At 37.3% G+C, this 13055-nt stretch overlaps 1 protein-coding gene across 2 annotated transcripts in view; it reads left to right on the forward strand.

Annotated features, from left to right (window-relative positions):
* The window catches only part of EXOC6B (exocyst complex component 6B), a 723575-nt gene that overhangs the window by 378836 nt on the left and 331684 nt on the right, over window positions 1–13055 (forward strand). For both annotated transcript variants that reach the window (XM_027554900.1, XM_027554901.1), the window contains exons 9-11: window positions 2695–2778; window positions 5664–5710; window positions 7027–7147. In XM_027554900.1, the coding sequence (XP_027410701.1) occupies window positions 2695–2778; window positions 5664–5710; window positions 7027–7147 (252 nt within the window). The remainder of the gene's footprint in view (window positions 1–2694; window positions 2779–5663; window positions 5711–7026; window positions 7148–13055) is intronic.

Raw genomic sequence — 13055 nt, forward strand, 5'->3', positions numbered from 1 at the left:
ACCCGGGAAGTCTCGGTTAGTCCCGGTTAGTATGCTGTGTCCTAATTAACAAGGCTTTCCCTAAATTCTCAACTAAGTGTATCTTGGCTCAAAAGTATGTTGAAAGTGTAATGTCACACTCACATAATAAAGGGCCTTTTAGGGCTGTTAACCTTAAAATGAAATGTCCTTCACTGTGTACAAAAGGTAATTGACCTTTAATAATACCACTATGCTGGAAAGTGGTGACAAGTAGGGAATAACTTAAACAAACCAACAGACAGTTTCCACTTCTTATTTCTTAAATATAATTATTTGCTACCTCACTAGCTTATGGACTAAGAAAGTCTTGAAATAGCTGTCTTAAGGTTTGTTTTCATTTTTTAGACAGAAAAATTCAGATGTATATAGTTGTCAAAACCTTACTGTGTTAAAATATTTGATTTTAAGCTACACCAAGAGTTGTCAAACCATGACTCTTGTGTTAAGTCCATCATATTGCCTGTTTTTGTATGACCTTGTAAACTTTTACATTTTCAAATGATGGGTGAAAAATAATTTTTTATCCCTCGAGGACTAATATTTTATGACAGGTGAAAATGGTTTAAAATTCTAATTTCAGTTTCTACAAATAAGGTTTTATTGGAACAGAGCCATACTCATTTATATATTGTTTATGACTGCTCTTATACAACAGCAGCAGTGTTGAGTAGTTGCATCAAAGACTGCATGGCTCAACAAAGACTATTTACTATTCTACTCATTACAGAAAGCATTTGCCAACCACTGAGCTACACTATCAAGTGTGCATGATTTAGTACCTTAAATAGCTTTTCTAGTTTAAGGATAACAAAGAAGTCATGTTGAGTAAGATTCTTCAGACTTTTGGGAAGGTGAAAAAAACTGAAGGTAGATAGTACATGGAAAATCTTCCTTCTGTGCAGGGGACCTGTGTTCAATCCCTGGGTTGGGAGGATCCCCTGGAGAAGGGAATGGCTACCCACTTCAGTATTCTTGCCTGGACAGAGGAGCCTGGCAGGCAATGGTCCATAGAGTCTCAAAGAGTCAGACATGACTGAAATGATCAACACTTTCACAGTAAACCTTATCTTCACATGGGTGGGGCTTTCACTTTCATCATTGATTTCATCTTATGTTTTAAATAAGTATTTGCATAGTGGTTATTATTTATCTAGACAGTATTCTAAAAGCTTTATAATGCTTCATAATCTTTATAACAAACATAGGAGGTTGGCATCTCTACAAATAAGTGAGCCATAGCATGTTTACTAGTGAAAGGTAAAGAGTTAAACAGTGGAAGTTAAATTAATGAAAGGGAAATTATATAGCTAGTTGTATGAGTTATACTGTAGGAGGAAATGGCAACCCACTCCGGTATTCTTGCTGGGATAATCCCATGACAGAGAAGCCTGGCGAGCTACAGTCCATGTGGTTGGAAAGAGTCAGACACAACTGACTGACGGAGCACATGAGTTACACAGTTAGTAAGGGCTAGGCCATGATTGGAATAAATTCATCTGGTTCTAAATTCAATACTGTTAACCGCTATACAATGCTGTCTCTCCCTTTCTACTTTTGTTTATTTAGAAAAGTCTTGGGTTGTGAGTAGAGTTTAATAAAAGAGGAGCATCATGTTTTAAAAGTTTTGAGTTCATATCAGTTTCTAGGATTGTTATAATCAAGTACCACAACTCGGTGGCTTAAAATAAGAGAAATTTCTTCTGTCACTGTTTTGGAGAGTAGAAATCCAAAATCAGGATGTTAGGAGGCTGTCCTTCCTCTGAGATTCTGGGTAGAATCCTTGCCTCTCTGCAGCCTCTGTGGTGGCCAGGAGTCCTTGGTGTTGAGATGTATCAATCCCATCTCTGCTTGTGGCTACAGGTTGAATTCTCCCTGTGCTGTCCTCATATAGCATTCTCCTCTTCTTATGAAGACACCAGTTATGCTAGATTAAGGATCACCCTGTTATAGTATGGCTACATCTTAATTTAACGAATTATACCTGTAAAGACTATTTCTAAATGGTCATGCTGTGAGGTCCGGGGAAGGACATTAATTTCGAGAGGACACTATTCAACCCCAGTTATAGAGCATATAAATCAGCTCTTGTTTTCTAGAGTACCTTTCAGTTTAAGCCCAAAAACCCTGAATGAAAAGTTACAGGGCTTTGTTTCTTCCTTTTTGGTGTTAATCCTGTGCTAGATAATACTCTGTCTGAGAAGACTGACATTATTCTCAATTGCTGCCTTTTTCTTGCCTTCTTTTGGCCTCTTGCTCATAATTTATTTGAGGCTAGATTTTATTCTGGAATTTTCTTCTGGGATGTTCTGTGATTTTTTTTTTTTTAAGGATCATTTTCTCAACTGTTATTATAACCTACAAGAATGTTGGTTTGTTTTTTTCTTGTAAATTTGTGATAATTAGTTCAAAAACCAACTTTGGTGTTTTTGGAGGTTGAGTTCCGACAGTTTCCTCTGAATAATCTTGTGTCCATTTCTATTGGGATTTGTAAGTTAGGTTCAGTAAGTTCTAATAATTATTTTTGTTTTTTCAATGGTTATTATTGTTTAAATGACAGATTGTGAGAAATGTGGGACTGCCTTAGCTTCTGACCTGGGAGCTTCTCTTTTCCCACGAAATACTAGAGTGGTTGGCCCAATTGTGTCAACCTATTTCCTTTCATTTGTTTTGCAGGGGGCCCGGGAAACATTTGAGAACTACTACCGAAAACAAAGGCGAAAACAGGCTCGTTTGGTGCTCCAGCCTCCGTCTAACATGGTAGGATAACCACTTTTATTTTTCTCCCTTTTTCATTTTTCTTCTATATCTTTTAATTATTTTCCACTTGTGATTCCCCCCAGCCCCAAATTGTCATTTGGGGACCACTTTTGGTGGCCATGACTTGCACTAAGAAAGTAGCAACTAACATTTCTTGATTGCTATGTTTCAGGCATTCTTCTAAGTACTAGATATGTATTGTCTCATTTTATCCTCACTGTAATCCTATAAAGGTAGGTTGTTGTTGAGTCACCCAGTCATGTCCGACTCTTTGCAACCCCATGGACTGTAGCATGCCAGGCTTCTCTGGGCTTCACTATCTCCTGAAGTTTGCTCAAACTCATGTCCATTGAGTTGGTGATGCCATCCTACCATCTCGTCCTCTGTCAACCCCTTCACTTCCTACCCTCAATCTTTCCCAGCATCAGGGTCTTTTCCAGTGAGTGAGTGCTTTGTGTCAGGTGGCCAATGTATTGGAGCTTCAGCTTCAGCATCGTCCATCCAGTGACTATTCAGGATTGATTTCCTTTAGGATTGCCTGGTTTGATTGCTTTACTGTCCAAGGGAATCTCAAGAGCCTTCTCCAGCACCACAGTTCGAAGGCATCAATTGTTTCATGCTCAGCCTTCTTTATGGTCCACCACTCACATTGGTACATGACTATTGGAAGAACCACAGCTTTGAGTATATGGACTTTTGTTGGCAAAATGATGTCTCTGCTTTTGAATATGCTGTCTAGGTTTGTAATAGCTTTTTTTACAAGGAGCAAGTGTCTTTTAATTTTATGGCTGCAGTCCCCACCTGCAGTGATTTTGGAGCCCAAGAAAATATAGTCTGTCACTGTTTCCACTGTTTCCCCATCTATTTGCCATGAAGTGATGGGACTGGATGCCATGATCTTTGTTTTCTGAATGTTGAGTTTTAAGCCAGCTTTTTCACTCTTCTCTTTACCTTCATCAAGAGGCTCTTTAGTTCCTCTGCACTTTCTGGCATTAGGGTGGTGTCATCTGCACATCTGAGGTTATTGTTACTTCTCTCGACAATCTTGATTCCAGCTTGAGCTTCATCCAGCCCAGTGTTTCACATGATGTACTCTGCATATAAGTTAAATAAACAGGGTGACAATATACAGCCTTGATGTACTCCTTTCTCAATTTGGAACCAGCCCATTGTTCCGTGTCCAGTTCTAACTGTTGCTTCTTGACCTGCATACAGGTTTCTCAGGAGGCAGGTAAAGTGATCTGGTATTCCCATCTCTTGAAGAATTTTCTATAGTTTGTTCTGATCCACACAGTCAAAGATTTTAGCATAGCCAATGAAGCAGAAGTAGATGTGTTTCTGCAGTTAGCTTGATTTTTCTGTGATCCATCTGATGTTAGCAGTTTGATCCTCTGCCTTTTCTAAATCCTGCTTGGACATCTGAAAGTTCTTAGTTCATGTACTGTTGAAGCCTCGCTTGAAGGATTTTGAGCATTACCTTGCTACCATATAAAATAAATGTAATTGTGGGGCAGTTTGAACATTCTTTGACATTGCCCTTCTTTGGAATTCAAATGAAAACTGACATTTCCAGTCCTATGACTACTGCTGAGTTTTCTAAATTTGCTGATATACTGAGTGCAGCACTTTAACTGCATCATCTTTTAGGATTTAAAATAGCTCAGCTGAAATTCTGTCACCTCCACTAGCTGTGTTCAAGACGCTTTCTTGGTTGCACTTGACTTCCCATTCCAGGATGTCTGGTTCTAGGTGAGTGATCACACCATCATGGTTATCTGGGTCATTAAGACCTTTTTTGTATAGTTTTTCTGTGTATTCTTGACACCTCTTCTTAATATCTTCTGTTTTTGTTAGGTCCATACCATTTCTGTCCTTTATTGTGCCCATCTTTGCATGAAATGTTCCTTTGGTAATTTTCTTGAAGAGATATCTAGTCTTTCCCATTCTATTGTTTTTCCCTGTTTCTTTGCATTGTTCACTTTAGAAGGATTTCTCATCTCTCCTTGATATTCTTTGGAACTCTGCATTCAGCTGGGTATGTATGTTTCTTCCTTTCTTCTTTTTACGTTTGCTTCTCTTCTTTTTTCAACTATTTGTAAGGCCTCCTCAGACGACCATTTTGCCTTTTTGCATTTCTTTTTCTTGGGGATGATTTTGATCACTGCCTCCTGTACAATGTTAGGAACCTCTGTCCTTGGTTCTTCAGGCATTCTGTCTGTCAGATCTAATCCCTTGAATCTATTTGTCACTTCCACTGTATAATCATAAGGGATTCGATTTAGGTCATCCTTGAATGGCCTAGTGGTTTTCCCTACTTACTTCAATCTAAGTCTGAATTTTACAATAAGGAGTTCATGATCTGAGCCACAGTCAGTTCTCGATCTTGTTTTTGCTGACTGTATAGAGCTTTCCCACCTTCAGCTGCAGAGAATATAATCAGTCTGATTTTGGTACTGACCATCTGGTGACGTCCATGTGTAGAGTTGTCTCTTTTCTCTTCTGTTGTTGTAACAGGGTTTGCTATGATAAGTGTGTTCTCTTGGCAAAACTCTGTCGGTGTTTGCCCCACTTTATTTTGTACTCCAAGGCCAAACTTGCCTATTATTTCAGGTATCTCTTGATGTCCTACTTTTGCATTTCAATTCCCTATGATGAAAAGGACATCTTTTTTTGGACACCTTGTTAGTTCTAGAAGGTCTTGTAGGTCTTCATAGAACTGTTCAGCTTCGGCTTTTTCAGCATTAGTGGTTGGGGCATAGATTCGTAGGTACTCTTATTGTATTTACTTTATAGTCTTGGGAATTGAGCCTTAAGAAATGAATTAGCTGATTTGTGTCTTTATCAAAACAAAAACAATAACTTCTTTCTTCTTTGCTTTTTTGTAGCATGAAACTTTAGATGGCTACAGGAAGTATTTTAATCAAATTGTCGGGTGGGTATTTGTGTGTGTGTCTTAAATTTATACACTTTCAATAGTTTGTACACTTTTCCTGAGACTTGGAAAAGTATAGCAAGTGTTCTTTGGGAATTTATTTTTTTTCCTTTATTTAAATTCTTAAAACAAGATTTGGTTTTGAATATCTGATAATTTTAAAGGAACATCTATTTGTTTCAACATTATATTGTTGGAGAATACTTTTTACGGAGAAAGGAAGAATAATGTTGAATTATAACCTTATTATATGTGATATTTTGCTTTTCCATTATTGTTAAGAGAGAACCCAGCAATCAACAAACGTTGGCACTTTTTTTTCTAAAAGAGCCAAATAGTAATGTGTTTTAGGTTCAACAGACCAAACAGTTTCTGCTATTCAGCTTTGTTGCAGTACAAAAACAGCTATAGACAATATGTACATGAGACACAATTGGTGTGTTCCAATAACACAGCATTTATAAAAATAAGCAGTGTGCCAAACTTATTCCATGGACTGTGTCGTTTGCCACCCTCATCTTGAGAATACATACTAGTTTGGAATTCCAGTTCCCCAATAAGCTTCCCAAATATAGGCAGCTTATTCTTATTGCAAAATAGTGATTTTGTAGTGAAAAAAGGGAAGTAAGTTGAATTGTTCCATGAAATTTCTTTATTTTTCAAATTCAGATTGTTATACTGTAACTGGTAACTTTATTAAAGTGTTATCATGAGCAATTCTCTAAAGAATTGTTTTAATTAGTATGACTATTTAGGTAAGATAACTAAAGATAATTTCAGATGCATAAAAATTAGGACACCACAGCAGAATGTTAAAAAAATATGTGTGTATTTTTTTACCTTTGTGCTATATCTTTTCAACACTTTGATGAAAATGTTTTATATAAGGGGAATTGTTTTAATATTTTGTGTGTTGGATTCTTAAAATAATGGGTGTTTTAACTTTTGTTGTTTTTTGTAAAATGTTTTAATGGCCTGGTATTTTTACTGTAGTGAAACTAGTCTCCTTCATCTATAAACATTTTTTTCTTCCCTTTTAAATTCCAGGATAGCATGGTTAACATTTAATGCAAATGTAATTCCAGTTTACAAATGTAATTCCAGTTTATTGAAGTGATTAAAATGATATCATGATCAAAGGTATAATTCCAAGTCTAATAAATGTGATTTTGTTTGTTATACCAAGTAACTTTCTTTAAGAAAAACACTAGTATTGCCTTCAAATTTAATGGCAGCTCTTAATGTTTGTGACATGCTGAAAATAGTAATCAAACTATTTTCTGACAGCTGTGCTTTCTTTTTTTCCTCAATCTTAGCTTTTTTGTGGTTGAAGATCACATTTTACATACAACACAGGGCTTAGTAAATAGAGCCTACATTGATGAACTGTGGGAAATGGCACTTTCAAAAACCATCGCAGCACTCCGTACTCACTCGGTATGTAAGACACCCAAGAGAAATTTTTACTTCAAGCTAATTGTCTCTACAGTATTCAGTCTTCTACAGCTTTAAAATCATCCTATGAATACCATTTACTCATGAAAGATGTATGGAAGTAACCACTTCAAACTGCATGTTCTCTAATGCTAAGCCCCCTTTATGGATGTTCTTTGCATTAAGAAAACAACAGCTAACATTTACTGATTGTTCTCTATGTCTCAGGCATTGTTATTGTATTGTTACTGTGTAGTGCATATATATTTCATCTTCACTTCATCTTTCTGAGGCAGATACTGTTTTTATATTTGTCATGTAGACTGCAGAACAACCTCAGAGAGGTTAAGTAACTAGCCCAATATCACCCAATAAGTGGTAGAGCTTGGATTCGAACCTTGACAGTATGGCTGCAGACCCTGTGTTCTTAGCCACTACACCATAGTGCCTTTGTAATGCCTATTAATACTGGTTTGGAGTTCACAGGTTTATTCTTACTCCATAACATTTTAATAAGTTGCCCGATTTTCAGTGTCCATGCTCTATTGATCTGTTTTATGACAGCATCAATTTTAAATGGTAATCTACTTTATTACAGGTGGGGAATCCTGGCTCTGAATTATTCATTTATTCATTCATTCAGTATTTCTTGAACAAGGATTACATGTTGATGATAGCAATACAAGAATGAATAAGACTAAGGACTTTGTTCTCAGAGAGCTGTATTATGACTGGGGAGATTCCCAATAAACTAATCAATATCAGACAGTGATAATGCAATGCAATTAAAAGAGAGTGATATATTAGGACAACAAGGTGTCTGATTTTGATAAGTTGATATGACGTGGCATTCTGAGATATAAATATCAAGGAGTCAGTATTTGTGCAAAAATCAATTAAAAGATCATACTATAGGTATAAGGAACAGTAGTGTAAGGACTTTGTGGCATTATTATGTATGAATGTGTTTCAGGAACAATAGTGAGAAGTTAATAATAAGAGATAATTTGGTATTTTAAAAATTTCAAGAAATGGTTCTAGTATGCATATTATTTTGTTAACCAGAAGCTTAAAAGTCATTCATAACCCTACAAGTCTCTATCCATTATCAGGTGTTCCAGAGTAAATATCATGTCTAAAATCTAGAACTGAAGGGAGCGTAGCCACTTTAAAGGAAACTGAACAATGCTCCAAGTAGTTAGAACATAAGACATAGAACCCTAAGGAGGTATGGTAAGAAGTAAGAATAAAAAAAAATAGGAAGATTTCACATTATATAGGGCCTGGTTGACCCTTTAAGCAGTGAGTTAAGTGGAATATGTGTGTTCGGGACAGGAGTAGAGTAAATTGGAGTGAGAAGATCAGATTTCTATTTTTAAAAGATTATTCTAGCTAAATAATGGATGAGGGATGAGAATGGATATGGGGAGAAGAGTTATTGGTAGGCTGGTCTAGTATTCCAGACAAGAGATGATGATTGCTGGACAAAAGTGATGGTAGATATGGAAAGAAGTGAATGAGTTTGAGAGATATTTAGGAAGTAAGATTTATAATACTTTGTGAGGGACTAAATATAAGAGATAAGGTTAAAGAAGTATCAGGGCCTAGTTTACGGTTTTCTTCTTTGGATGATAGTGTTGGTATTGATGGTTTGGAGTGGGAAAGTCATAAGTTACTTTTGGATACGATTACTTTAGATGCTTTTGTGCAATTAAAGTAGTAGGCTCTGTCGTTGTGGGTCAGTCGCTGTCATTTCTGACTCTTGTGACCCCATGGACTGCAGCACACCAGGCTTCCCCGTCCATCACCAACGCCCGGAGCTTGCTCAAACTCATGTCCATTAAGTCACTGAAGCCATCCAACCATCTCATCCTCTATCATCCCTTTCTCCTCCTGCCTTCAGTCTTTCCCAGCATCAGGGTCTTTTCTAATGAGTCAGCTCTTCACATCAGGTGGCCAAGGTATTGGAGCTTTAGCTTCAGGATCAGTCATTCCAATGAATATTCAGGATTGATTTCCTTTAGGATTGACTGGTTTGATCTCCTTGCAGTCCAAGGGACTTTCAAGAGTCTTCTCCAACACCACAGTTCAAAAGCATCAATTCTTTATCACTCAGGCTTCTTTATGGTCCAACTCTCACATCCATAGAAGACTACTGGAAAAACCTTAGCTTTGAGTAGACAGACCTTTGTTGGCAAAGTAATGTTTCTGCTTTTTAAAACACTATGTGGGTTTGTCATAGCTTTTCTTCCAAGGAGCAAGCGTCCTTTAATTTCATGGCTGCAGTCACTATCTGCAGTGATTTTGGAGCCCAAGAAAATACAAGTAAATTTTCTCAGCAAGAAAATACGCTGTTTTCTTCATCATACAATCATATTTATTATCATTAAGAATAGGACACATTGCAAGTGTGCTGATTAAGTTGTATATCTATGGAAAAAATTAATTTAATTTAATTTTCATCTGTGGATCCACTGTATATTCTTTTGAACTAAAGGGAAAATGACACAACTACTTTTAAAAAATAGTTCTGCATCAGTCTACAGAGGCATAAAGAAATTAGTCGTCTCTTAGGGCTGAAAGTGGGTATGAGGAATAATGAGGTGATAGTTTAAGGGGCACAGGGTTTCTCCTTGAGGTGATGAAAATGTTCTAAAGTTGATTATGATTATATTTGTACCTATCTGCAAAGATATTTTTAAAAATGTAAAAAAAACATTGAATTATATACTTTAAGTGGGTGAATTGCATGGTATTGAAATTGTATTTTAACATAACCATTAAAATATAACTCAGCCTTACATTCATTTACCCACTGAACCATATTTATCCATTATGAGATAGTGTAGTTGATGCCCATATACCAGTTCCATTCTATGATAACTATTTACTGTATTATATTTTCAGCAAGAAAGACAGATAGACAACCCAAACATCAAAACAAATCTCAAAAGGAAACATTTTATCTGAGTGGTTATTTTTTTATAAGAATTCTATATTATTCCAACTTTCTGTCACTAATTAAAACTCTTCATATTTTCTAATTGAATTATCAATCTTTGTATAAATTAGAAACATTTTGAAAGGTATATTATTCTCAATGCTGATTTCAAGAAAAATCTTATACAATCCATTTCACATAGATTTCAAATTTAGCAGTACCTAATACATTTTCTCAGCAAGAAAATACACTGTTTTCTTCATCATACAATAATATTTATTATCATTAAGAATATGACACATTGTAAGTGTGCTGATTAAAGTGTATATCTATGGAAAAATTTAATTTAATTTAATATTCATCTGTGTATTCTACTGTATATTCTTTTGAACTGAAATAATATACAGTATTCTTGTTTTAAAATAATAATATGCTAATACAGAATTCATATAAGAAATGGCTTCATATTGGAAGATCTGTTAATATAATTGCTAGCCTGGCTGCTAGTAAAATGATAGGCCGATCATCTGATAATACTGGAAAAATACTTTTTTATAATTTAAATTATGGAACAATGTAATCTATAGGCAAAAATCCTCATGTTTTATAGCTATTAAACATTAGACATCTTTTCTTATTATGTGATAGGCACACAAGAGTGTGTACTGTGATAGTGGTTTGATACACACCCACAGCCATATTCACCCTCTCACACACCCGTTTTTGAATCAGAGGGTATACTGAGAATATGTGTCATTCAGCTCCCCTAACCAAATTGACATTGAAATAAAATGTAAGAAAAACTAAAAGGAAAAACAGTTCAAAGTGTACCTCTATAGGCTAGAAAATTTGAAAAATTTCTCTGAACTTAGAAAATCAGATGGAATCAGAATAATGACTCAGCCTGAGGAAAGAAAATATTGGATTAAGTATGAAGTAGAGGGTTTTGTGGCAGCCCACTCCAGTACTCTTGCCTGGAAAATCCCATGGACGGAGGAGCCTGGTAGGCTGCAGTCCGTGGTGTAGCTAGGAGTCAGACATGACCGAGCGACTTCACTTTCACTTTTCACTTTCACGCATTGGAGAAGGAAATGGCAACCCACTCCAGTGTTCTCGCCTGGAGAATCCCAGGGACGGGGAAGCCTGATGGGCTGCCATCTCTGTGGTTGCACAGAGTTGGACACGACTGAAGCAGCTTAGCAGCAGCAGCAGCAGCAGAAGGTTTTGTTAAAGCAGGAAATGTTCCAAATGGAATCTACTGCTAAGTCACTTCAGTCATGTCTGACTCTGTGTGATCCCACAGACGGCAGCAACCAGGCTCCCCTGTCCCTGGGATTCTCCAGGCAAGAACACTGGAGTGGGTTGCCATTTCCTTCTCCAATGCATGAAAGTGAAAAGTGAAAGTGAAGTTGCTCAGTTGTGTCCGACTCTTAGTGACCCCATGGACTGCAGCCTACCAGGCTCCTCCATCCATGGGATTTTCCAGGCAAAGTACAATGGAATCTAGGAACACTCTAAATTCAGTAAACAAATGTCATGAGCAGGAATGAGCCTGGGAGAAATCTTGGTGGAAATAATTTAGAGATCTGCCTTATATGCAGAATACATCCTGCAAAATGCTGAGCTGGATGAATCACAAGCTGGAATCAAGACTGCTTGGAGAAGTATCAGGAATCTCATATATCCAGATGATACCACTCCAGTGATAGAAAGTGAAGAGGAACTAAAGAACCTCCTGATGAAGGTGAAAGAAGAGAGTGAAAAAGCTGGCTTAAAATTCAACATTCAAAAAACTAAGATCAGGGCATCCGGTCCCATTACTTCATGGCAAATAGATGGGGAAACGAAGGAAACAGTGGCATATTTCATTTTCTTGGGCTCCAAAATCACTGCGGATGGTGACTGTAGCCATGAAATTAAAAGGTGCTTGTTCCTTGGAAGAAAAGCTGTGACAAACCTAGCTGCTGCTGCTGCTATTAAGTCACTTCAGTTGTGTCCAACTATGTGCGACCCCATAGGCGGCAGCCCACCCAGCTCCCCTGTCCCTGGAATTCTCCAGGCAAGAACACTGGAGTGGGTTGCCATTTCCTTCTCCAATGCGTGAAAGTGAAGTTGCTTGGTTGTGTCTGACTCTTAGCGACCCCATGGACTGCAGCCTACCAGGCTCCTCCATCCATGGGATTTTCCAGGCGTGAGTACTGGAGTGGGGTGCCATTGCCTGCTCTGTGACAAACATGTATTAAAAAGCAGAGACATTACTTTGCTGACAAAGGTCCATATAGTCAGCGCTATGGTTTTTCCGGTAGTCACATATGGATGTGAGAGTTGGACCATAAAGAAGGCTGAGCACCACAGAATTGTTGCTTTTGAAATGTGGCTCTGGAGATAACTCTTGAAAGTCCCTTGGACAGCAAGGAGATCAAACCAGTCAATCCTAAAGGAAATCAACCCTGACTGTTCTTTGGAAGGACTGATGCTGAAGCACCAATGTTTGGGCCACCTGATGTGAAGAGCTGACTCATTTGAAAAGACCCTGATGCTGGGGAAGACTGACGGCAGAAGGAGAAGGGGGTGATAGAGGATGAGATGGTTGTATCCATCATCGCCTAAATGGACATGAGTTCGAGCTAACTTTGGGAGACAGTGAAGGACAGGGAAGCTTGAAGTGCTGCAGTCCATGGGCTCACAAAGAGTTGGACAAGACTGAGCGAGTGAACAACAACATTTACATGATATAGAAGACATTAATAATCAAAATGAATAGCTATTCTTTAGCAAAAACAAGTAATTCATGGACTAGGAGAAAAATTTATGAAATAACAATCATTTCTCATTTTAGGAATATAGGAGGCTAGATTATTCATAGCAACTGTTCAGCTTGAAACAACTAAAAGTACTGTAATATGTAATATGCATCATATAAGACATTAAGTCTCAGAGTACTTAGTAAGGTTATTAAGGAATTTATCA

This window comes from Bos indicus x Bos taurus, chromosome 11, assembly GCF_003369695.1.
Source record: "Bos indicus x Bos taurus breed Angus x Brahman F1 hybrid chromosome 11, Bos_hybrid_MaternalHap_v2.0, whole genome shotgun sequence".
NCBI lineage: Eukaryota > Metazoa > Chordata > Mammalia > Artiodactyla > Bovidae > Bos > Bos indicus x Bos taurus.